The 26,955-nt window shown below is 46.0% G+C and overlaps 1 protein-coding gene across 2 annotated transcripts; it reads right to left on the bottom strand.

The window, feature by feature from the left end:
* Positions 1-1,303: 1,303 nt before the first annotated feature.
* DDX42 (DEAD-box helicase 42) lies at positions 1,304-21,671 on the bottom strand. 2 transcript variants are annotated; one of them, XM_066587308.1, is made up of 19 exons: positions 21,599-21,669; positions 20,417-20,520; positions 18,111-18,329; positions 16,506-16,656; positions 15,333-15,394; positions 14,772-14,808; positions 10,346-10,498; positions 10,157-10,261; positions 9,955-10,074; positions 9,695-9,871; positions 9,056-9,184; positions 7,595-7,694; positions 7,460-7,507; positions 7,240-7,337; positions 6,832-7,108; positions 5,507-5,733; positions 5,308-5,418; positions 2,542-2,643; positions 1,304-2,464 (listed from the first exon to the last, which is right to left on the bottom strand). In XM_066587308.1, the coding sequence occupies exons 2-19, from the start codon at positions 20,431-20,433 to the stop codon at positions 1,730-1,732; spliced, it is 2,868 nt and encodes a 955-aa protein (XP_066443405.1). In that variant the 5' UTR covers positions 20,434-20,520; positions 21,599-21,669; the 3' UTR covers positions 1,304-1,729. The 2 variants fall into 2 exon arrangements, with proteins under 2 accessions (XP_066443405.1, XP_066443406.1); XM_066587309.1 differs by lacking the exon at positions 20,417-20,520 and having other exon boundaries at positions 21,599-21,671.
* Between the last annotated feature and the right edge of the window lie 5,284 nt (positions 21,672-26,955).

Here is a 26,955-nt window from a genome sequence, read left to right as displayed (position 1 = left end):
CTGGAAGCAGGTAGTGCTGTCAACATTGGAACGGCCCGGTTTGGTAATACAGGCACAGCTCCCATTGATTTAAATTGGGAGCTGTAATTGGAGTACTAAAGTGGGCCGCTGCAAAAAGGACAATGCCATCTACTTCCAGCGCTGTCCACATTGACAGCAGGCCTGGGGATCAGCTAGTGAAATGGTAAACAAGGTGTTAAAAACATGTTCTCTACCACAGTTTGAGCTAAACTTTGCTACATCTATAGGGGAGGTTGCAAAAGCTGGTAACTGCAACCTACTAAAGGTTTGTGGCATTAGAAATTCAAAGGGGCCTTTATACAGACCTTTGTGATAAGCGTCGATCAACGCTCGTTACCGCTATTCACACTGGTAGAGGATCACCGATTACGATTATCACTTGTCCCCGTATTCAGCAACACATCTCACTATTTACAAGGAGGAGATATTCTGGCATAAAACTGATCGCTGGTTGGCAGCATGAAAGATCCAATCAGCTGACGAACAGGGTTTAGCTCACTCACTGACCACCGGCGTATTCAAATTATCTGAACATGTAAAAAGGGCCGTCTAGTTGTAAACAATTGCTGGTCAAGTCATCAATAAGTAGATTGTTGGGGATCAATTTCCCAGAACCCCTGCCGAGCATCTGTTCTCTGGGTCAATGCGCTTATGCACTGCGCAGATTTCTGCAGGAAGCAGACAGCTCCGTTCCCACTGCAGTGGCCAGACGTGGTATTGCAGGTCAAGTTCTCATTAAAAGGAAAGGCAACTTGGCCTGCAATACCAAGTCTGGCCACTGCAGTAAGAAATGTGCCAGAAATCAGCTCAGTGCATGTATGCGCTAGCCCCTGCAAACAAACAGCTGTTCAACGGGGTCCAAACAGACTGACCCTCACCAATGAAGAATTGATGATCGGGTCCTGTGGATAGGCCATCAATAGTTTACAACTGGACAAGCTCTTTAAGGATGTGGGATCTAATCCCTTTAAATCATCCCAACTTTAGGGAACTTCAGCCATAGGTTTTCCACATTGGTGCAGATCTTGACGCAGAAAAGGATGCAGATTTTGGTACGGACTTTCCATTACAGAAATCCATACCTCAAGGGTAAATTCACACGTAGATTTGTCGCAGAAATGTCTATGTTCCTCTCATTCATACGAATGAGGCCTGTAGGACTCCATGTGCTCGCGCTCCCAATTCAGACGAGTGGTGCTAAATTGCAACTGCAAAAATAATCCATTCAAACGGGTTATTCATATGGACGCCTGGGGCGCAGAGGGAGGGACAGGGACCATAGTAAAACAAAATTTGATTTTCATTTAATCGTTGTGAAATGAGAACAACTTGGTACATGAAAAAAAAGACAATTAAAACCTCCTATGTACAGAAAATAGAAAAAAAAAAAAAACACATTCTAAACACGCACAGTTTGGAGACTGAAGAGTTCTCGATGAAGATGGCCGTCACTTGAGATGCTCCAACCGTGTATCGTACGAAGCATGGAATACAACTGGGACTTTCAGCATATACTGCTCTACACAAAAGAAGCGTAGGGACACGGGACATCTGCTTGTAAATGCTGTTACTATGCAAACTCCAGGGGAGAGTATGTGTTTGACCAACATTCAGTTTGGGACTTCACGTCCACCAAAAGCAAGCAAAAAGAGAAACAAGAACAGAGACGCGCGGCTCCAACGACACCGGCCGATTCCTAGCGGGGAGTTTAACTGTCCCACCTGCTCTTCTTGCGTTTGGGAGGATCTGGTACAGCAAACGTTTCACCTTTCCCATCATCTCGGGATCCTTCCTTGCGGCTGTCTGCATCTCGTGAGCTCTCTCTCCGGCTTTCTCCTTCTCGGGAGCCCTCTCTTCGACTGTCTCCCAAGCTGTCTCTCCGACTATCATCTCGGTCCCGGTCTCTTCTTCCTTCACCATCTCGGGAACTCTCCCTCCGCCCATCCCCATCTCTTCTCCCTTCACTCCCATTACGGCTCTCATTATGTCGGCTGCTGCCGGAATGCCGATGCCCTTCTCCGTGGCGGTGTCCATCTCTGTCGCTGTGGCGATGCCCATCTCCATGCCGCTGGCTGTCTCCGTGGCGCCCTTTTCCTTCAGTGTATCTATCCCGGTTCCCACTGCTTTCTCTGCTGCTGCTACTACTGCTGCTGCTACTAGACCCTTCCTTACTACCATAATGGCTGGCAGCGGGGTAGCTAGGATTACCCATGGGTGGATAAGCTGTTGGGGGGATACTGCTAAGTGTTCCACTGCTGGTAAAGCCAGGCATCGCTCTCGTGGGGGGCAGAAGTGCTTCGGACAATGCAGACTGAGTCTGTGGTGAAGAACTGGGAACCGAACTTAAGCTTCCTGCACTTGTCCACGCTCCGGAGTTGATGCTTGACGTTCCCGTTTTCTGTGTGCTCAAGCTAGCAGCGACAAAATGGTTCTTGTATTGTGACTGTAAAGGCAATAAAAAGACCAGTTAATACAATGCCAAAGGCAATAACAGCTTACAAGACTTTTCCCACAATGCACCTGAAATGCAGCCTTCATGGCAGACAGCCGATCTCCCATTGCTCCTCCTGAAGGTTTGAAGGCCTCATAATTGCTCATCACACTGCCGCTAATTCCACGTTCCTGAAAGAAAGCCACACAATTCACAATTTGAGTCCATGTGGGAGAGGCAACGCAGACTTCGTTTGAGACTATATCGCTCGATATTTAAGCACTAGAGATGAGCGAACACTCGTTTAGGGCGTTCTTGCACTCGAGCATCACTTTTTCTGAGTAACTGACTACTCGGACGAAAAGATTTGGGGGTGCCGGGGGGCGGCGTGGTGGAGCAGGGGGGGGGGGGGGTAGCAGTGGGGAACAGGGGGAAGCTCTCCCCCCTCTGCAACCCCCCACTCACCCCCGGCGCCCCCCGTATCTTTTCGCCCGAGTAGTCAGTTACTCGGAAAAAGCGGTGTTCGAGTGCAAAAACGCCCTAAACGAGTACGCTCGCTCATCTCTATTCAGCACGTAAATGATAGATAGCCAGAAGCAAGAAAGTGGGTGAATGGGGCGAGGTACAGGATTAAAAGTGGTTTATTACTAAAGACATTTATCCCCTCATCCACAGAGAAAGGGATAAACGTCTGATCGCTGAGGGTTTGACAACTGGAACCCCCAGTGATCTAGACAACGGTGTACCACCAAAGTCCCATGTGAATGGATGATGGTGTGCATGCTCAACCGCTGCTAGATTCCCATCATTGTGGAGGTACATGAAGTTCATGGAGATGGTTACTAAGCAGAGGGCATCGGTCAATGACATGTTTAGGCGGACCAGTGGACCCAACCCATGCCATGAGAACACACCCCACACCAGTATGGAACCACCACCAGCTTGCACAGTTCCTTGTTGACAACTGGGGTCGATGGCTTCTCGGGATCTGCTCGACACATGAACCCTACCATCAGCCCGAAACAATTGGTATTATGAATCATCGTACCACGCCACATATTGCCGGTCCAGTAAGCAACCTCATGAGCCCAGATGAGGTGCCATGTCCTCTGTTGTGGTGTTAACAAAGACATTCTGGTGGATCTTCTGCTCCCGTATCCAATAGAAGCTAAAGAAGGCTACACTGACCTGTGGGATGTACTTGCGGGGCATTCTGCATTGAATGTGGATGTGATTTCTGGCAAAAATCGCTTGCCTGTTTGCACAGGTGATTCCAGCCATACACCGCCGGTCACAATCATTAACCCCTTCACGACCAATGACGTACCGGTACGTCATGGAGCGTCAGGTATGTATCAAGAGAGGTTGCGTGGCAACCTCTCTTCGTACAGTGCGGGCGTCAGCTGTTTATAACAGCTGACACCCACGAGCAATAGCCGCGAGCGGCCGATCGCGGCTATTAACCATTTAAATGCCGCTGTGAATTATGACAGCGGCATTTAAATCCCCCGAACGAGATCGGGGGAGCCGTGCAGGTGTCATGGCAGCCGGGGGCCTATTGAAAGGCAGTCTGTTAAGGCAGCCTTGGGGCCTATCAAGCCATCCCCGTGGGGTGGCTCGATAGACTGCCTGTCAAAAAGCAGTATGACGTAATGCCATAGCATTACGTCATACTGCAGGAGCGATCAAAGCATCACATGTTCAAAGTAATATTAAAAAAAAAAAAAAAAAGTTTTTTTTAATTGAAAAAAAAAAAAAAAAAAAGTCGTAAAAGTTTAAAGCACCCCCCTTTTGCCATATCTATTATTAAAAAATCTAAATAATAAATTTAAAATATGTATTTGGTTTCGCTGCATCCGTAAAAGTCCGAACTACCAAAGTAGCGCATTATTTTTCCCGGTGAACGTCGTCCGAAAAAATAAATAAATAAAGAACGCCAGAAATGCACTTTTTTAGTTACCCTGTCTCCCAGAAAAAACGCAATAAAAAGCGATCAAAAAGTTGTATGTATTTCAAATTGGTACTACTGGAAACTACAGGACATCCCGCAAAAAATGAGCCCAACTACGTCGATGGAAAAATAAAAAAGTTATTGCGCGCACAAAATGACGGCAGAAAATAATTGAAAAAAATTAAATGTCTTTGAAAAGAAAAAAAGAGGAGTATAGTAAAAAAAAAAAAAAAACTATACAAGTTTGGTATCGTAGTAATCGCACCGACCCATAGAATAAAGTTATGTCGCTTTTGTTGCCGTTTGTGCGCCGTAAAAACAAGACGCACTAAAAGATGGCGAAAGGTCGGGTTTTTTTTTTTCATTTTACTCCACCTAGAGTTTTTTTAAAGTTTTTCAGTACATTATTTGGTACTTTAAATAGCACCATTGAAAAATACAACTCGTCCCGCAAAACACAAGCCCTCATACAGCGACGTCGATGGATAAATAAAGGAGTTACGATTTTTTTTAAAGGGGGGGGGGGGGGGAGAAAAAAACGAAAATGGAAAAAGAAAAAGGGCCGCGTCATTAAGGGGTTAAGCACCCATACGCGGAACACTGCGGGTGATACAACCTTTTATAACGTATCCCTGGTACACATAACACTGTGGATTGAGGTACGTTAAATGCCAGCACAACTTCGGAAATAGCATGTGCCATCCTATCTGTGTGGCGATCGCCATCATGTCTCGTTTGAACTCCGATAATTCACGTTGCATTACCATCAGTACGCTGAACAGTGTTCCACATCACAACAGATGTGGGGGGTCCCTAAGCCACCCCCTGAGGTAACGCCACTTCATAAAAATCAATTTCCATACTGGCGGTCAATGATGTGTATGTATAGAATGGCTACACTTACAGAAGTTTCTGCTCCAAGTCCAGGACGCTCCCGGTAGCCAAGTCCACCACCACCTACATTCAACTTCTTGCCTTTCCCAGCCTTGAATCTGGACTTTCTAAACCAAGCATTCTACACAGGAAAGAAGGAGCAAAAAGTTACGGACTCAAAGTAAATTGCAAACATTCGCTGGAAGTTGAGGTTCATCTGCAGAGATTACCTGCATAGCCAAATCCAGCAGCTCCTTGGATACATATTGATTGGCTCCTTCCAAATTTCTTACAAGATCCCCAGCAAAATTGCTGTCTTTTGGCGTTAAGAGCGTATAGGCCACACCCTTCTCACCCGCTCTGCCTGTCCGACCAATGCGGTGAGTGTGCGTGTCGATATCTCGGGCTACGTCATAGTTGATTACGGTTTTGATGGATGGAATATCCAAACCTCTGGCTGTTAAGGAATGGTGATGTTTAGTATTGATACAGTGCTTGGTGGTCTAATACAGACTGATGTACTGAATAAATCACTTGCTATGAAGTCCCCTCTGCATAGGTGAAGGAAAGCAGCAGCAATAATGCTAATATACACTGACATACCAAAAGTCATGGGACAGGAACTAAGATAATGTAAGACCCTGCTAGACCAGCAATTCAATGTGGCATCGATTCCACCAGTGAAAAGGCGACATCTGGAGGGATGCTGAGCCATGACATTTGGATAGTCACACACACAGCTTCGTGGTATTTGTGAGTGCAGGATCTCGGGTGTGAATGGACCTCTATCCTATAAATGCTCAATTGGGCTGAAGTTGGGCGAACATGTAGGTTACACTATTCATAGGAACTCTCCAGTATGCTCCCTGAACCAATTCTGGACATCTTAGGCCTGATGAAACCGTGCATCTTCCGTCCGGAATATCCCATCATTATGGGGGTTCAATAAGTCTACTAAGAGCTACAAATAGTCACAAAGCAGTGAAATGTAGCAGGTACCAATGAGATGTTTAGGTGGACCAGTTGACCCAATCCATGCTATAAGAACACACCACACCAGTATGAAGCCACCAATAGCCTGCACAGTGCCTTGTTCACAACTGGGGTCCATGCCAACACGAACCCTACCATCAGCCCAAAATAATTGGTATCACAACTTATCAGACCACACAACATGTTGCCAGTCCTCTAGGGTCCAGTTACTAATCTCACAAGCCCAGGTGAGACATTGTGGACAGTAAGGTCTTCTATGCCGTACATACATGACACTCTGTATTGAGGAATATTAAATGCCCGTATAACTTCAGAAATGGAGTGTTTCATCTGTCTGGCACCCACCAGCACGCCTCACTCAAACTCCAAATTCGGCTTGCCAGGAACAAGCCTGGGCCGTGTTCAGCCTCACTGATAACAGCTCACAACTTACACAGGTGTGGGCATTCGCAATCCGTCACCTAATGTAACGCCACTTCATAATCAATTCACATACTACTATCCCAGGACTTTTGGCACGTCAGTGTATTTATCTAGTTACCATTGGTGTCATAGTTCTTACCGGCAACATCAGTAGCAACTAAGACGGGGATATTCTTCTTCTTGTAGTCCGTAATGACCTTGTTCCTTTCGCTCTGGTCCATGTCTCCATGAAGAAGACCTAATGGATGATCCTCAACACGCAAGTTGTTGGCAAGCTCTTCCGCATTAGCCTTTTTGGTGACGAACAGCAGGACGCTCCCGGCGGATGTGAACTCCACAAGTCTGCGTGTCAACCAACTCCACTTATCCGGACCGGAAGGGAGAATTTCCACCACTTGCGTAATGTCCTCATTGGCCTGATTAAAAAACACATGAGCAAAGAGGAAATTAATAGAACAAAAAAAGCAGGTACAGAAGAGTCTAGCATCTGTGCGACAGTAAGTCAGACATTACAAGTGAAGGCGCAAAGTGCAAGAGAAGTTCTCACCTCTCCAATATCGCCCTGAACAACACGGATGGGATCAATCAGGATATCTCTGGCCAGCTTTTCGATCTTCTTCCGGAATGTGGCGCTGAACAGCAAGGCTGGGTAAAGAAACGCGATGGTAAAATTAGAGCAAAGTATTTCTTTTTTTCGCTCTTTTTACAATTGAGCAGTTTATGTAAATCACTACCACCAGATATGAGAGGATGATTAGCGCACTTACTCTGTCTGTCTGGTCTCACATGGTTAGCGATAGATCGAACTTGGTATTCTGAAAGCAGAGAGCACATCATACATGATCTTAGGAGCCGTAGATATCACACCACAAAGACATTACTGATTGTAAACCAAAGCTCACCAAAGCCCATGTCAAACATGCGGTCAGCTTCATCAAACACAAGGTAGGAAACCCTTTGTAGATTGGTCGCCTTTTTCTTCACGTGGTCAATAAGACGTCCCTGTGAAATATAAATATAATTGCTGAGGTGTCAAAAAAAAAAATCACACGGTGGCCGAATCCAGGAACCCAGTCCTCTAGGTAAAGAAAACCGCACCACCATGTTGTTACATCTTACATTGTGCACGCTAATTTCTACATGGCAAGCCTCAGAATGACCTACTTGTCATACATTCGCCTAGCAAGAGATGATATACAGTACATATTATACACACTGTATAGCATGCAAATTTAGCTATTTGAGAGCAGAGCAATAGGCTTTATTCGCATGGCTGCAGGAATGGGTCATGTGTAGAGATGAGCGAGCGTACTCGCTGAGGCAAACTACTCGAGCGAGTAGTGCCTTATGCGAGTACCTGCCCGCTCGTCTCTAAAGATTCGGGTGCCGGCGGGGAAGAGCGGTGAGTTGCAGGAGAGAGGAGAGGAGAGGAGAGAGATCTCGCCCCCCGTTCCTCCCCACCAGCACCCGAATCTTTTGAGACGAGCGGGCAGGTACTCACATAAGGCACTACTCGCTCGAGTAGTTTGCCTCAGCGAGTACGCTCGCTCATCTCTAGTCATGTGACGGCTGTGTGATAAAAGTTGATTTGAGTCCTGCCCAACAAAGTAAAGAGAGGTTTATCCCATTGAGAAGTCTTCCCTGCTTTTCACAGACAGAATGTCACATCGTCTGTTCACATGGCTCTCTAAATGAAATCTTATGTAATGCGCCAAATAAAATAAAATGGAAGCTTGGACAACAGCACTTTGTGGCTCAGGTCTCTTTCACACGGGCGACAGGGATATCGCCGCTACAAAATCGTGGTGATATCACAGCTGTGTTCCCGCAATTTTGTAGCGTCAGTGATGCGTTTTTCTTGTAAAAAATAAATAAAAATCGTGCAACGCTTCGCTGCTGCTAGCGATAAAATCATGCGATAAAATCTCAATTCATGTAGCCGGCACTGTAACTGCCACAGGACATCCCGCAGCACATAAGGCCGGTGCGAAGGCATCCTAATTGCTTTTCTAACTATACTGCGTAACAGAATCCGCTTCTATATAGCAGCAGGGACCGACTACGGGCTGCTCATATCTAAGCCCTAGGAGACACAGCATCCCGCTCTCTTCTACATCCAGTAGAGAAGCCACAGCTGTAGAAGCCCATTATTACCTACAGCGCTGGCTCCTGTCCTGCACAAGGGAGCCTACGACAGAGCAGGATGCACAACGTCCTAGTGTATAGATATAAGCAGCTGGTTGTGCTGCTACACAAGCAGAATTTGCTATGCAATGCATTTAGTAAAACTATTACTATACAAACTCCTACACGCAAATCATTTTTCGATCTAGCCGGACGAACGCTTTAATGAAACAACTCACTGGTGTACAAACGACTATCTCCGCTCCTTCTTGCAGAGCCTTTGCCTGTTCCCACATGCTGCCTCCTCCGTAGACAGCCACAGAGCGGAGATTGTAGGCTTTTCCGAACCGCTTGCATTCACTGTGAATCTAGAAAACAATAAGAACAAGCTCGATCACAATACAAAAAGCTTTAGGGCTCTTATCCACAGGCGTATGCATAGAACAGGGCGGGTCTCCAGCATCGTTTTACACATACACAGCCCTTTCGCTCTGCCAGCTGAGACCACGTACGGGCCGAGTATGCACTGCGCATGTCTGGGATTCTGATGTCACGGACAAGCGCAGTGTGATTTTTTTTCTAAATGCTTTTTGAAACGCTGGCCTCTTGCAATGCCGGCATAGGGGCAGCGCTTCAATATGGAGCCCGTATCATACGCAAAGTAATAGTGCATGCTGTGACTTATTTCTCTGCCGCTGTGTCCACACGCTGGTGTGCATGGAACAATGAAAGTCCGCTGACTTTCACTGCCTCCATTCACTGCGTATCACGCACGTGTAATGCGCAGTGAAAAAACGCCTGTGGACATTAGCCCTTAGAAGAATACAGTTTATTTGAAAGGAAGGAGAGATAAACAGGGTGAAAATATCACGCAGTACCTGCTGACACAACTCGCGCGTAGGACATACTATGACAGCAATGGGCCCATCTCCTGGCTGCAGCTCCTTCTGGTCCATAATGTGTACTAGTATAGGCCAGATAAATGCTGCCGTTTTACCACTTCCAGTTTTGGCAATGCCGATCATGTCTCGTCCGCTGAGCGCCACTGGAACACCCTGAAGAAGATACAAATAGTATTATAGGGTACAAGGTGAGGCTATATAAAACCAGAGGTGCCTACAAGTAGCATGGTCCTTACCTGACACTGGATAGGTGTGGGCTGGCTGTACTCGGACTTCCTGATCTGGTGCATAAGCTGTTCATCAAATCCAAAGTGAGCAAAGCTGCTGGCAGGACGTGGTGGAGCCGCCCCGGAGACCTGCATCCAGTACATAGATTTACTAGAATAGTCCATCCTAACCAGATGTGCAATGGTTATGGTCTAATGGTTATTGCCTTACCCGTAGGTTCAGTTTATGCCTCAGCTCCACAATCTGCGGAGGAGTCAGAGCGGTGATTTCCTCATGTTCTTCATAGAAATTCTTCTCAAAAGGAGCGTACTCTATCTGCAAAACAAAAACGGAATGGACCGTATAAGACAGACATGTCTGTGGAAGAAGTATCCATGTCCACTGTAATCCTGCCCTTACCTCTGAATGGTCGATTGGAGGGAGAGGGTCAATAATGCGTTTGGTGGTTGAGGCCATAGGGTTACCATCACTGTCGTATTCAAGAGTGTCTTCTTCCTCTTCAGGCTGGAGCCCAGCTGTAGGGTTCTCCGCCATGTACCGGAAATACGCTTCCTATGGGAAACAGAGAGGCTCAGTGGACAAATCGAATATTCTGTATATTTTATAAAAGAAGAATGTCATCCAATCAAAGATCTATCAAGGGTGGAGAAGGGAGAGATACAACCTGTCTGGAACCATATACCTTTACTAGGAGTATGGGGTTTTTCCAAAATTATTAGTATTGTATTAAAGCGACTCTACGGATTTGGAGAAACAAAGATGTCCGCAGCTCTTCCCTGACTACCAATGCGTACTAATAGTTTGCATCCAATGCGTACTACACACAGTTTGCATCAGGTGGTCACAGAACTAGTACAGCCATCTTTTGTTTCTCCAGGCCCGGAGAGTTGCTTTAAAGTGAATGGGAGCAAGCTGCAAACCCGACGGTCCAATAGCAAAAGTGGTGGAGTTTCTGGATAAACATGCGTTTTCTAATCCTATACAACCTACTTAAGGCCGGCATGTGAAGACAAACCAATCCTCATCATAGATCATATCAAATCAAGTTCCAAAAGAACCCCCAAAATTATATATTTCCATACAAGGTGTGACCTACTCAAGATTGTTTGATGAAGAACACAAGGGGAGATAATTGAGCCTCTAGAAGGCCATCGAAAGCTGCCTTCACAGATTGGCACCAAGCAGCCTAAAAATGTATACGGCCATTTTCACCCAAGCATATTACGGCAGGAATACAAACATGTCTCCTGGCTGCTTCTTGGGATTTACAGACTTGAACTGTCACAATCTACATAAGAATCTACAACAGTGACAGTGCAGGTCAGTAAACCCCGTGGTCAGGCTGGGACACATGCAGAAATGCAGCTGTAATATGCCACAAGCCTATCAGTGTAAGGCCGGTCTCACACAGGTGGATAGGAAATGCGGATTTTGCGAGCCTTCCATCTTGCGGATCAAGCAAATGCATTGGATTACACAAGTGTTAATGGCAATTAGTGTCCATTAACACTTTATGCAAAAAAAAAAAACACACACAAAAAAAAAAAAAACAACTTTGCGTGTAAATGGGCCTTTAAAATCATTGTTCAAACAAAAAATTAACGATGCCCGCGTCTACATGTAACGATTATTGCTCATGTTCGGTAGTTTGAATGACTTTTGAGCAATAATCGTTAAGTGTAAATGGGCCTTTAGGCTGCGTTCACACATAGCATGTTTGTTGCGGTTCTTCTGCAATTAAAAAAACAAACGTATTCAAAATACTGCATGTAGTTTTTACTAATACATGCAGTTTTTTTTAAAACCACATACATTTTTTAGAAAACTGCATTTAATTATGGAAGAACCGCAATTAAAAAAACTGCAACAAAAATGCCATGTGTGAATGCAGCCTTAGGCTCTGTTCAAGGAAAGGTAGACAGGAGTGCGGCACCTGGGAATTCCAGCATGTAAGTAGTGGTGCTGGATTTGCTAGTTCCACTGACCAGAACCCAAGATAGATCAGGTATTGAAAGAGGACCGCACACGCAAAGGAACATTTGCTGAAAATCATGCAATAACCTCTAATTGCAGTTCTTACAGAAACAAATAACATCACTTTATCAAGTCAAGAGTGGAGGAAAGAACCTGTGTTGCCATACAGTACACTATGGCCCCATATTACGTTAAGTCCACAAGAGTCAAAATTTGCGGAATGTCCACAGCAGGCAGTCAGCAGCGCAAAATCCACACTATTTGGTGCAGACTTTGCCGTAGCTTTCAGAGCAGAATCCTCTCCACAAATCCGCTTCAGCTAATTGACATGCTGTGGATTGAAATTCTGCACTGCATGTCAATTTCTGCACAGATTTGGGGCAGACTTTCTCCATAGTGTGTGAATGAGATTTTCAAAATCTCTTCCCCATTGGTGCTAATATAAATGTGGCGGATGTTCCATGTGGAAAGTACACATAGAAGATCCACCCCATATAAACATACCTTTAAAGATTATTGCACGGTTTGCAGCAAATTTACTTGCGTTTGCGGTTCTCTTAAATATGTGGTTTGCAACAGAAATCTAAAAACAGACGCTATGATGAAACCACGACAAACCCCATCAGAGTCAATGGGGTCTCTCTGGCACAGTTGGGGGTCTGTCAAGTGCTGGATTCTGAACTTCCATTATTTTCGTTATCCAGCTCCTATGGCGGAGCAGAACAATGGTAATCATATAAATAGTTAGCAGGAAGAAGTTTGGAATGCATTAAAATCCAACTTTTTCTAACAGTAAATGTAAACCAACAGCAGATGTAAGACCGTCGTTTGTGCAGACAGGTGCCTGGACTTTAGGCCCAATGCCCACGGACAAATTATCAGTGTGGAATTCATGGCCAGACGCCTGCCGCAAATTCCGCAGCAATGTCCGTCCATAGACATGCCATGTTAAACGATTCTCCCCGGCCCACGAGCGGAAATCTACTGCGATTTTACTACTAGAATCTACTGCGATTCTACTACTGCACTGACGGCTTCCGTTGCATTCAATGGAAGCCGTTCATCCAGCGATACTTTCGTAGTGAGCACTGCGGAAGAATTGCGGGAACTGGCGTCACAGGCCAGCATGGGCATGTCTAACCTGCACATTGGCAGGGCACATCTCACTGCGCATCGGCTCATCTGCTGAGACATTTGCGGTGGATCCGGACAGAGGAGTACAGGGTCTCTGTGGGGCATCGGGTCCGATTTCGCTGCGATATTTTGCAGTCGGAATCCCACCCGGCCATGAGCAGGAGACCTTTGGGATAACAATTACACTTGTACACACAGCACTGGAAGCAAAGACTTTCCAGAATGCTTAATCATTAGAGAGACCTTTTCTGGCGGGTGCAGTTTTATCTACGCTGGTTCCTAAGGAGGCTTAACAGGATTTCCTGAGACATCACTGATCAGCAGGATGAAGTAGCTGTACTGCTCCAGCAAGCCCCATGTCCCCATCATTGTTTACACAAGTGCAGCAGTATGTGAGCTCCACTAAGGGCCCTTTTACACAGTACAACCCCTCAGGCGCACATGCCAGTCAGGTCGTCCGAGCGATAATCGTTCCTGTGCTTTTACACAGGAACGATCATCCCTCAGTGAATGAAGGCAGAGCGCCTGGGAATTCTTCGGCCCCGCCTGCCTCCAGTCACAGGAAACAGGCAGAAGCTGGAAGACGAATGAGAAGTGAACAAATTCTTGTTAATCGTTCAGTCGGGCGTGCATTTACACCGCACAATAATTGTTCGGATGACATACATCGCACAGTGGTCTGGGTTGAGTCCCATTCACTTCAATAGTACTCAGCCTCCAGTACCAACAAGAGCCACTGTACAATGTATAGTGCTGTCTGCTTCCTACAGCTAGTAGTTGGACAACTTCTTGAAATAGGTTTAAGCTGCTGTTTAGCAGAGGATGCTGGAGGGAGGCCTAAATGCATGTGGAGGCTTACTTAACGATCTGGATAAGTAATTAGTGGCGCGCAGCACCTATGCGTCTGAGTATTAGCAACACAGATGGCTGAACGACAGGATTTTCAGCCATGTTAGCTTCTTTTTTCTTTACTCCAGCAGTGCAAAATATATGGAGGGATGTGATGCCTGTATCAGCTTTCTAAACAGAATTTTACAATCTAATGCTTATTAGCAGATGTCGGGGGAACAAAGAGGAATGGGCGCAGGCCAGATAGCAAAAGTCAGAAGCCCTGCAACCATTTCACTAAATTGCCCAACAATGGCAGATATTTTCAGGTTTGCATAACATTTTTATATCATCATTTCATTTACACAGGTCGATAAGCCTTAGGATCGCTGACTAATGTTTGCACTGAAGTGATATTCACACGTTATAAGCGGGCCTCTATTTTGAGGGTGGGCACAGAAAATGTACGTTACCATGAATGATATGTTAGAATGTTAAAGTGACCCTCTGGTCCGGGACAAACAAAGATGGTTGCACAACTTCTGACTACCTGATGCAGTAGTATATATTGGTAGTCTGAGACACTACATGCTGCTCCGACAGGCCAGTACCGCTCACACAGGCAGTACTAGCCAATCAAATCAGCATATAGTGTCAGACTAATGATGCATACTAACACAGTGTGCAGCCATCTTTTTTCTGTCCAGGACCTGAGAGTCGCTTTAAGTCAGTTCTCCTCTGGGCTATAAGCTGGTATCATCTTCCTAGAAACAGTCGAATGACTGAACTCCAGCAGTTTATTTCAGAAAGGGTCAGACACTCTGCAACGCCTGGCTACAAACTCCAGTAACTACTTTGGATAACACCAAAAGCAAAACTACAAACTTACCTGGTCATCTTCTTCCTCAATGTCATCCCTGATACCCCTGCAAAAAAGAAGAGGAAAAACAAACTTCCCTGCACTCAGTTCAGATACCAGCCATGTAACAGCCTTAGAAAAACCATGGTGCATACATTCGTGAACATATGGGGGTGTGCGGTGCCTGAAAGAGGTACTGGATGTTGTAAATGTACAGGCAAGCTTTCCCATGGGCTAGGGATGTAACAAAATACAGGACTGGGTAGCATGTAGCTGTCAAGAGATTTAACATGTGACATAACCCATAGGAATATTAGCTTAACATATCTGATTGGGTAGTATGGGTTATATCACATCACTGGTCTTTGCACCAAGTGACTAAATATAATCAGCGGGTTTCCTACAGTGTTCCTTTAGTATTGCATGCTCTGGCGGAACCAGCTTTTACATGGTGAAGGCTAGTCAGTGTATTACTTGTGTGACAAGTCTAAAAATCAATGTCACAGATTCTCTCCAGCGTAGGAGAGAGTCTTGACATGTTGACCAGGAGGTGTACATAGGACTTCTGTGTAAACAGCACCTTCCACATACCTTGCATTTTTCTTCTCCTTGTCTTTTTCCTCGAGTTTTCTCATGTCCTGGGCAGCCTGATCCTGAGGAAACAAGATTGACCAGCGTTTTACACAAATGCTGTGCAGCCAGAAGCGCTTTACTATGTAAAAAAAGAAATGAAGGAGAAGTGGAGGCAACAGCACCCCAATATCATCAATAGGGCCCTAAAATCTCATTAGCTTCACCCACAGAAATATATAAACCGCGGCTCCTTTACTTCAGCAACTGGTAATCCTATCCGACATGATAAAAGGATAACTTTCTGATTGGTGGGATCCGACCGCTGGACCCTGCACCAATCAAGAGAATGGGGATCCTGAATGACTGGAGTGGCAGTTGAGCATGCATGTTGCTGATCTATTGATTTCAAAAGGGACCTGTAGAAAGATTTCAAGCACTTGTCTCTCTCTCCACCAGTCCAACTGAAATCAATGGAGCAGCAGAGCTTGGCAAACCCCTCTTAACCCCCCTCCAGCTGCAACCCTATTTGTTTTTTTTTATTTTTCCCATTCCCACTTTCAAAAAAAATCATAACTTTATCCTTCTGGTGAAATAGTTACACGAGGGCTTGTTTTTTGCAGGACAAGTTGTATTGTTCACTGATTTTTACGGTGTTCACGGTGCAGTAAAAACAACATGTTATATTTCTTTTGTGGGTCAGTACAAATTATGGACATCTCAGTACCAATTGGGACATTTAAATGTTGTTGTGTCAGAATAGATAGTGGCATTTAAAGGGTTAATAGCCCCAATTGGAGCTCTCTGATTGCGGCTGTCAAAGATGGTGTATACCCACTGTGTTGGAGCAGGTTCAGCTACACAGCCCCCTCCATACAATGTCACATGTACGGGAAGTCAATGATGAGATTATTCATCGCATAAAAAGTTATACATTTTCCCAAACTTTTGCTAGATGTCATTCAACAGGAACTTCGTTCCCAGCAGAGGAGAACAGTCTGTCCTGTGATGAACCCTACATAAGTGCACCGCTTGTTAGAACACACAGCTCTAACACACTTTGTCCACTGGAGGCCGATGGAAGCAAACAGATACTGAAAACCATGAGGAAGCAATTTAGAAGATACATTGGGAAAATTGTATAACTTTTCATATATTTTTTGAAACTAGAATACCACTTCTTAGGACAATCACCTCTACTTCTGCCATAAAGGCCTCTAAAGGATCTTCTTCACTATCGGAGTCTGTTGGTTTGGAGCGAAGCTGCTGTCTGGTTGGAGAGTTCTCCGCCGGGATGTACGGAAGGTCCATATTACTGGAGTCTTCTTCCTCATCGTCAAAGTATCTGTAGAAAGGGAAGGGATAACTGGTTACTGCACAAGAGAACCGGCATGGGCTTAACCCTTTCCAATCCAGTGTCAGACCTTGTTCGACATTGAGATTTCCCTGTATAGCTCCCATGTAGGGTGAGGTCCGACACATTTCTTACATTGTGCAGAAGAGAGGTCTGACATCAGAGTACTCTTCAGCATATGTATATTACAGTAGGCAGGAGAGAGGGCCGATGTCTGATCTCTCCTCTGCATATTGTAATATAAATATACGTATTAACTTATGTTTAATTTTCAAAAAAATAGCAAATAAAATCATCATGACGCTTCATTTTTATGCATTTCTGTTAATTGCAAGGAATCCACAAAGCGCTTTCCCACCCAAAATAAAGAATAGCGGGGGAGTGGGCGGGTGACAGGGAAATTGGATTGGAAAGGTTTAAAGGGATTGTGCCAAGTTATAAAGTTATTCCCTATCCACAAGATAGGGGATAACTTTACGATAAGGTGGGAGTCAGACTGCTGGGACTCCCACCGATCCAGAGAATGGGTGTCTGGTTGGTCCCCAAGTGAACGGAGCGATGGTCGCACAGATGCACGATCGCTGCTCCTTTCACTTCAATGACAGCACCGGAGACTGCCAAAACACTTGAACTAAAGTAATGCGTTGAAGCGAATACAGCGGCGGCGTTTGCAACCTCCGCTTCATTGACTTGTAGACTGACTGGATCCAAGTTCTCGGAATTATTGCGTGTCCCAGCGGTCAGATAAACACTGATCATAGTGTTATTCCTCATCATGCGGATAGGGAATAACGTTATTATTTGGCACAACCCCTTTAAAACAGCTCCATGCCTTCAGATCTACTAACAAACCAACCTTACCCAGTAAATGGACTGGGCTCTCCCTGGCATGCATCTCTCTACTTGCTCTATATGCGTTAAAGGGATTGTACCAAGATCACAAGTTATTCCCTCTCCACAAGATAGTGAATAACTTGCTGATCAGTGGGGGTCTCACCAAAGACTCTTGCTGATCTTAAGAACAAGGGTCCTGTGTCCCCCATCCTCCTCACTGCTCAGCCAGTGCTCCCCCACAGTGATGTCAGAATAAATTGAAGAAGCCAAACTCGGCAGAGGGGGGACACAAGAACCCCCTTCCATTCTCGAGATTAGGGAGGATCTAAGCAGCAGGACCCCCACCAATCAGCAAGTTACTCCCTATCCTGTAGGGATAGGGGATAAGTTGTAATCTTGGTACAACCCCTGATGTGTAGTACTAGATGCCAGGAAGGTTTATCGCGTAGGTTGAACGCACGCCATCATCGCTTGTCATGATTACGGTCTGGCACCTACGCCCTACATGGTGATACGATTTGACTTATATATCTGGCTGCACCTCTGTGACCAGTGCTGGAAATTCAAGGTCTAGTTCACTATGCGGATCAGTCAATCCCCCTTGTACTTACGCATTCTCCTCATCAAAGTTGGCCCTCTTAGATCCAATCTTGTAGAACGATGGTAGTTGGGAGCTGTTGGAGCCGAAGCCAGCAGCTGCAGAGCGGAAAGCGCTGTGTGACACCTGCGGAAGCTTCGGTTCTTCCTTTTTTCCAGCTGAGATGGCAAATCCCCCAAATCCAAAGCCACGTTTGCCGCTCGGACCACCTTTATTCCAGTTCATGGTCGCACTAAAGAGGTAAACGAGAAGTAAACATTATATACTGTGTGGTAACAGAAGCCGTCGCAGAAACGTTCATGCCAAGACAGAAAGCAGGTGGAATACTCGCATCAACATTTCCCAAATGTGCAGTTCTGTTCCCACCCCTCATACTGAAGTCTACGTGCGATCGTCTTCCGATCACATGATAACTGTTTTTTACAGGGTTAAGGCCCCCTGCACACGGGCGGAAATTCCACGGCGGGATTTCCTGCAGAATTTCCACCCGTGCCTGCTGCCATAGGATTGCATTAGAAAATGCAATCCTACTGTATGCACACGGCCGCGATTTGTCTGCGTTAAAACATGCGCGGGAAACAAATCGCGGCATGTTCTATTTCTGTGCGGGTCTTGCAGAGGCCCGCACAGAAATGTCAGTAGTGATGGGCCGGCTCCGTTCTGCAGCCGGCACATAGCAGAGGAGACATGATCCTGGGAGCGGGTGAGCTGCAGGTCTCTGCAGGGTCAAGGGTCCGCATCCCGCTGCGAGATCCGACCCGGCTGTCTGCAGGCGGCCTTGCTGTGTGGCAAAAACATGTTAACTTTATTCTGTGGGTCGGTACAATTACGGCAATACCCAAAAATATTTTGTCATATAACTTTCTTTTTTTTTTTATTGCTTCCTGTCTCCATTTCCCGACCCCCATAACTTTAAATTTTCCATCAATGATGTGTGCAGGCTTGTTTTTTGCAGGACAACCTGTAGTTTCTACATTGGGGTTGACAGAACTTCTGATTGTTTTTTAGAACACTTTTTCTTGAGGATCGGATAACCAAAAAAGTGCAATTTTGCCACTGTGTTTTGTTCTTCTTCTGACCGTGTTCACCGTGTGGGATTAATAGATGAGATTTATTAGTCAATACCACGGTTATTTTTTATGCTAAAAATGGGACGAGGGTTTTTAAATGTAATATTTCTTGTAATAATTTAAAAAAAATAAACAAACTTCAACTTTATTTTACTTTTTTTAGCCCCCTCCACAGGGGCCCTCCCTGAACCGGAGATCATCCGATTGCTTATTTAATAGATTGCAGTATATCGTATTTTAGCAGACAGACATTCTATTAAAACGTGCCACAGGTACATCTTAATAAGCAGAAACACATGGCATCCATGGGGGCCTTCACAAGGTCCCAGGCTGCCATGAAACCCTCCAATCTCATTGCAAGGGGCAGTTCAGGCAAAAGAAGGAGCTCGTTCACCCTGGCAGCCCATTTAAATGGTTTACAGCTGTGATCAGAGTTGTCCCTGACTGTGGCTGGCGGCTGTTAGCTGTCAAAGACAACCAGCACCCACTGTGCATGGAGCGGGCTCAGCCACACAGGCCTGCTCCATACAAACCCGCCACTGAAGGGCATACACTTAAGGGTTAAAGCCTTGGACAAGTAAAAGCTTTTGCAGCTTTCTAGTGTGCTTCGTGTTTAAATTCTTCACTCTTTTCGAGTTATGCTTGCTGTCAGTGAATGGGAACATTCTGGTTCACACTTAGAAATGTAAAGATGACCCGACATGTCTTTGGGTCAGCAGCGCCGCTCTACAACTGCGGCCCCACTGACTATCGCATCTTTTTTACTCCCATCCATTCCCCCATACAGAGTCCTGTTCGATTTTGCTGCCAGCGCTTTGAGCAAATCTGAAAGCCTTACGACGTGTGAGTACCACCGCTGCTCTGCTCAAGCCGTACTTGCGACCTGTCAACTTGTGGGCCGCAGCAGACATTCACTATGATGTGAGGCTTGTGAGCTTTGGCCGTGCGACAGGCGTCGTGGCCAAGATCGCCATCTGACGCTTCCCCGAATCGTGTGAGAAGTCAGCATATATAACAACCGTCTGAGCTGCTTCTACTACAGATCTCACTCACATTATCGGCAGGAGTACACGAAAAAGGTGCACCCCTAAATAGTGACAACATTTTTATGTCACTGTCAAATCTGACCATAGCATTTACATGGCCCAACAGAGTGAGGGAGTTCCCCATGTCTCCAGACTGCCCCACCCCCACAATGACATCTGAAGGCCCCCAGGGATGCCATGCATTTCAGCTTCTTAAGACGTACCTGTGGCGGGGCTTCATAGAATGCCTGCAGGAATACAATATACTGCAATACTGAAGTACTGCAGTATAGGATATAAGCAATCAGATGATCACCAGAACAAGTCCCTATCGAGACAAAAAAAAAAAGTTAACAGTAAGTTGAATACATTTTTTTTAATTACAAAAAATTAAATATTAAAAAAAAAAGTTAAAATCCACTTTTCACATTTTTAACATAGAACACCACAAAAACTAAACATGTGGTACCGACGCATCCAACAAGTCCGATCTATTAAAATAATATATTATTAATCTGCAGTGACCATCAGGGGAAAAAAAATACACAACTACAAAATTGCACTTTGTCGCCCGGCCGCCAAGAAACAAAAAGTTATAAAAAAAACAAAACAATCAAAAAGTTCCACGTACCCAAAATAATGTCACTGGAAACTACAGGCCGCCCCCCAAGAGACCCGGCAGCGGGAAAATATAAAGAAAGGACATTATGGCGCGCAGGAGGCAAAAAGAAAAAAAAAAAAAGAACACAAAAAAAATTAAGCCCCCCTCGCACGAGCGTATTTAAAAGCGCTGCGTTGTACTGCGTGCAGAGCCCCGCTTTTCCGTGCAGTAATGACGCAGGCAAGCTGTCACAACCGCCCCCCTTGGCTTAGCAGCCTGCAAAACACCGTATTATACGCGCAATTGCGTCTTTACTGCGCTCTTCCCGCTCCTCATTCATTCCCATGGTAAGTTTAGCGCATTAAATACTGCAGAAAATAGTGCGATTTTAAACGCGTTCAATATGTGGCAGAAAAACCGTTAGTAAGCACGGCCCCACTGAAATACATGGAGCTCTGGTGCTGCGAAAACTGACGCGAGTTACGATTTTTTTTAGGGGGGGGGGGATGGCGGCAGCCTTAACAAGTTACACCTCACGGTCACCGCTCTGTAAGTATGGCGGTCACCCCAACATTATATGGCGGTCGCCCCCCCCTGACCTGTTATTAGGTCAGCTTCCACAATGACTACATCCACTAGTTGCTATAGAAGCAATTGTCAGCCATGGAGGCTCCTGCAGTAAACAGTCTGCGGCTCCTCGGGACACTCCGCCCCTCACATACACGGAGGGCTCTGCGGCTTTGTCTGCAGCCGGACAGTGTGTACAGCGCCCCTATACGGCGGCCTCCCCTCATCCCATCATCACCTGCTTCCTCCTGCGTTCTCCGCGCCGCAGACCAGGGATCAGCGCCGCCTGCACACGTCACCAAGTAGCGACCGGCGCCTGGTGATGACGTCACCGACAGAGCAGCGCACCACGTCCGCAGCCCCGCCCCTGCCCTGTCCGCAGTGCAGGCGCCATGTTGTCGTAGCCTTCTCCCTGCAGTGTAAAGCATGACCACCCCCCTCTCTAAAAATGTCCTGCAGCTGTTGGTGACACTTTTTAAAAAAAGGGTGCAATAAAGTCTCCACTTGGAAAACACAAACTGTATTCTTGGTTTTTAAGGGCCCTTTTACATGCGACGATTATCGTTCAAATTCTCGTTGGAGCGACATTCACGCTGACAACGACGAGCGATGATTCGTTCGCTTCTCATTCAGTTTGTGCGGGCAGAAAAATCTAACAATCGTCCTGAATTTAGCAATGAACGGCCCGCGCGGCCTCCATTCAGTGAGCGACCATCGCGCCTTTATGAGAGCGATAATTGCAGGGACGCTGTCAGGTTTTTAAGCACCCAACAATCGTCCCGTGTTAAAGGACCCCAAGTTCTCCTGCACACGGGCAATTTTGCGCACAGAAAATCGTCTGCAGAAACCGCACCCATTAAGACCCATTGGTTTCAATGCGTTCCTTCACATGGAGCGTTTTTGCGCACGCGCATTTTCCGTCAGTCGAGAAATACGCGACATGCCCAATTTTTGTGCGCATTTGCACACCCCAGGCTCGATAGGAATCATTATGTGCGTGGCTGCGGGATTTTGTGGTAACTGATTATGCTGCTGAGACGGTTCAAAACCGGCGCGGATGTCTCCCGCACCGATATAAGCGGACCCGGCAGCACCAAAAAGGATACTTACCTGCGCAGAAATGCTCCTGAGAAGACGTGATCGGGCTTCATTCAGAGCGCAATTACGTCACGCCCGTCTGCAGGGGGCCCAAGGCTGGCTTCATGGGTATGCGTATTTGCACTTGCCTGAGCGCTGCGTTTTTGCGGAATGGACAATGCTTTTTTGCGCACACATCGACGTATTTTACTGTCATTTTTGCGTGCGGCAAACTAAGACGTTCCAAATGAAATGGCTAATTAGTTCCAGATGTGTTCTTTGTCCAGTGTATATACGCAGCGTTTCACACATCTTGCGTATTGCGTGCGCATTCCCCCCCCCCCCCCCCCCCCCCTATTAACTTCGGACCTTTGGTGTGCAAATACACAGAAAAATAGAGCACGTTTTATTCATTTTTGCGCAACGGAAATGCGTGTGCAAAATACGGAAATGTGAACAAAGCCATAAAAGTCAATGGGTTCTATTCTCTGTGTATTGCGCATACAAACGTGCCCGCGTGAAGCCGCCCAAAGGTGACCTTCATACACAATGTCTGAGCTGCGCATATTCTGCTGCAGAATATCTCTTGCGTTTTTGCCGACGGCCGGAGTTAACAAAAGTGTATTTATGGATTTTGGTGCAGTTTTATGTTCGCCGTTAATCTCTATGGCAAAAATCTGCTGCATTGCCACGCAATTTCCACAAGATAAATAAATGCGCTGTGGATTTGTCATCCACACTGTTTTTAAATTTTTATGTGGATCCACAAAATTCTGCTTAGTGTGAAGGAGATTTGTGAAATCCGTAGCGATTCCACTAGCGGAAATTCCACAGCGAATCCTTAGGGTGGTTTCACGCGGGCAAGAAAATTTGCGAAGCGATGCGATTTTAACATTAGAAAGTCCCATTGACATTTGCGATAAAAAACGCACGATTTTATTGCAAGCGAGATTACTCTAAAAAAAAAAAAGCACCGATGACGATCAAAAATCCTGGGAACAAAGACGCAATTTTGCCGCAGTTTTCTCGCGATCGCCCATGTCAAATTAGCCTAAGATTCATTTTATACGAAACAAGAAATCTTTGAAAAGAGTGATTCATGACAAAGTTGTTTGCTTGAGGCTGGATTCACACGAACGTATATCAGCTCGGTTTTTACGCTGAGCCGATATACGTCGTCCTCATCTGCAGGGGGGGGGGGGAGCCTGGAAGAGCCAGGAGCAGGAACTGAGCTCCCGCCCCCTCTCTGCCTCCTCTCCACCCCCTCTCCGCCCCTCTGCACTATTTGCAATAAAAAGAGGTGGGATGGGGCGGGTCTAAGTTCCAAGAATTAGCCCCACCCCATCCCGCCTCCTTTCATTGCAAATAGTGCAGAGGGCGGAGAGGGGGTGGAGAGGAGGCAGAGAGGGGGCGGGAGCTCAGTTCCTGCTCCTGGCTCTTCCAAGCTCCCCCCCTGCAGATGAGGACGACGTATATCGGCTCGACGTGAAAACCGAGCCGATATACGTTCGTGTGAATTCACCCTTAGGGCGGTTTTAGACGGCCGTATGTGCAATCACGCTCGCCAGTACGTTGTGTAGTTCTGCATGAGCGAGGTTTTTTACATTTTTCCTCGACGGCCGTTCCATAGCGCAGGAGTTTGCAAAAAATTGTGACAAGATAGGTGCTGCCCGATCTTTCCTGCATGCAGTGAGCTGGATTATGGTTTTCTCCAGCAGGTTTCGGGGTATTTTGTAGCTTCCAAATTGTATAGTGTGCACACATCATCGACCAGATCAGACACAAATGCTGGTCTAAACCGGGAGAGTCTCTACCATGTGTAGAGGCTCAGGCTTTTTATTATAACACATGACACCTGCCATTTAATGGGCGTGCAACAGATTACATCAGTAACATATAAGATTTTCATTTGTCAGATCATATAGAATCTCCCGCCTCTCTGCCCACCCTTCCTCAAGCCCGATGTAGCTTGGACTTTGTCTTAGCATGCAGGCAACCTTAAGCAATGTCTGTGTACGTGGCAACTCATTGTTTAAATAGTGTCTGTGTGGGGGGGTGGAAGAGGGCTAGGAAAACACTCAGTATTGGACGAGTATACATATAACACTATGACCTTTAACTCTTAGAGGCTGTTTGTGCAACTTATGTACTCAGCTAACATTACACCACACATCTTTCACCATGCCATTGTCTAGCAAATACCATGATGAGATTGTGTGGCCTTTAACCTCCACTAAGTTAAAAAGTCATTACAATAGCATAATACATTTGGTTTATACAAATCAATAGACATTTTATACTAACTAATTATCATGTCTACTACAATCCCCCCTTAAAATGTCTATCCTCTAACTCTCTATCTAATTTTCACAGTTCTCTGCGCGTGAGCCTATAACTTGAGTACGTTGAAGGTTCGTTTTAGAGTCTTCAAGGGGGTGTAGGACTTGTCCACTCCTTCTGGGGATGCATCCTGCGAACTCATTGTGGGAGTAGCTTTTCCAGCATCAGTTTCACAGGTCTCTCTGACACAGCAGACTAGAACAGAAAAGGTAATCATCAGTTCACATACAACAGCGACGCCCGTCTGTGCCAGGATCCTTTACCACCCGCTCATCCATGGCGAGTGCTGGTCCCAAAAGTTAGCTCTTTTTAGTTAGTGCGGTCAGCTTCTTAATGGCAACTGCGTCTTTACCTGCCAGTCACGTGTCGTCTGGGATGTAGGTACAACAAGTCTCCCCTATCATCTTACAGACACTCCCCTTTTTAGCTAAAATCATATCTAAGGCCATTCTATTTTGAAAAGTCATAGTCGAGGTAGGTCCTATTGGTCGACTAGTCCCTATAAGGCATCTCTAGTATAATTTATAAACCGCTGCTAATTATAATAAACATAATTAATCCAGTCAACGTTTATTTACCATAATGATCAGGAAAATGGACTCGAATCTAGTTTTAACTTGGTCTCTATTTTTTTTTTTTACACTCGTCAGGTACCCCCCTTGGCTATCCTATGACGTCAATGTACACGTGTAGATCAAAACTACCACCAGGGGTCTCTCTTCTCGCTCTAGTATAATGTTACAATACTAGTAGTGTGCACAAGTACGCACGGCCTGGGACTCCCTGATATTCACCCACACCAATGTCCCTCCTGGAGATAGTCCGGATGGTGGACACGTCCAGGCCGCCTGCACTGACCCTACACTACCTAGTGACAAGACTGGAAGGAACCGCCGTACCTATGCGGAAAACAAGGATAGACCAACATGACAGGATAACCACAAAACACAGACTGAGTTGGATCGAGATAAATTAACTATTGGGGGTCACCTCATTATCCTCAATGCTGTCTGACAGGATGTGGAGGAGCATAAGGGCTTTACTAAGGCACACTCCCCTATCCAATTACGCTCCAGGCGGGTCCTCTACCTCATGTCTCCACAAAGTCAGTAAACGTCTCCTGAGGACTGGACCTGATTCTGCATCCATTCCCCTCCTATCGTACCGTAGGAGGAGCAATACCCGTTAGTGAGTTCCCCAAAATCTCCCTTTACCCTGCCCATTTGCCTGGCAGGTGTAGTTTCCAGGGTAGTCAGTAATACTCTCTCCGGTGCAAAACACTTAAGTAGTTATAGAGTATTCCTTCTTCCACTTCTCACGGACAGTGTAATTAGCGGAAATGTTCGTGAAGAGACTAATAAACCACTCTTCAGCATCTACAGGGAGATTTAGGGGGACCATCCCCGAGTGTGGTCGGGCACTACCGCACACGCAACAGTTAGACTTGTTGCTCCCGTTAGCATTGTACCTCATCAACTCAAACCAGAGATTCTGGTCAAAGTAGCCAGTCGCTACTGTCAAGGTGTCCACAAAAGCTAGGGTCGGCTATGATCATCATGTTCGTCAAGGTCTTTATCTTACGACGGAGGGGGTTAATTATGGGCACGGGACTAAGTGAAGGCTTCCATTCGGGTGCATCTACCATATCCCTTATTTTAAACTTCCCTAAGGGATCTGTCCTCCCGTACCGGTATGTCCCCAGACTGTAAGTCCCCCCTCCCCCGCGCTTGGATCTCCCATGGTTAGTGTAAAAACCGCATGAAAACCAAGCAACATACTAAGTTCAGCCTTCCAATACCTGCTGTCCTTATTATTCTCAAGGAGGGTTATACGACTAATTAGGGATTTCCCGCTCTTATCTTTCTTATTTTAAGGCACTTCGCGGTTTATAGGACTAGTCTGTTCCTGCGTTCCATCCCACTAATCCCCAATAACGGCAGTCTTTTCCCCAGACATCAGTGGCGCGAACATATTGTATTCCCCAGGTATATAAGTCATATAACTAGCTGGGCTGGGCTAAAACTGGCCTGCGGTGAGATCTTGCGCCTAGACACGGGACCACAGTACAATAGTCGAAGGAATATGCGGCTACTTGAGCATTGGACGAGTTATACCAGAAGGTAACCATACCCTCATATTCTTCCGACTAAGGATTCCAGTTGCCACCCTCCTCTCTCA

Source organism: Eleutherodactylus coqui, chromosome 13 (genome assembly GCF_035609145.1).
Source record: "Eleutherodactylus coqui strain aEleCoq1 chromosome 13, aEleCoq1.hap1, whole genome shotgun sequence".
NCBI lineage: Eukaryota > Metazoa > Chordata > Amphibia > Anura > Eleutherodactylidae > Eleutherodactylus > Eleutherodactylus coqui.
This window is presented reverse-complemented; position numbering and strand designations above follow the sequence as displayed.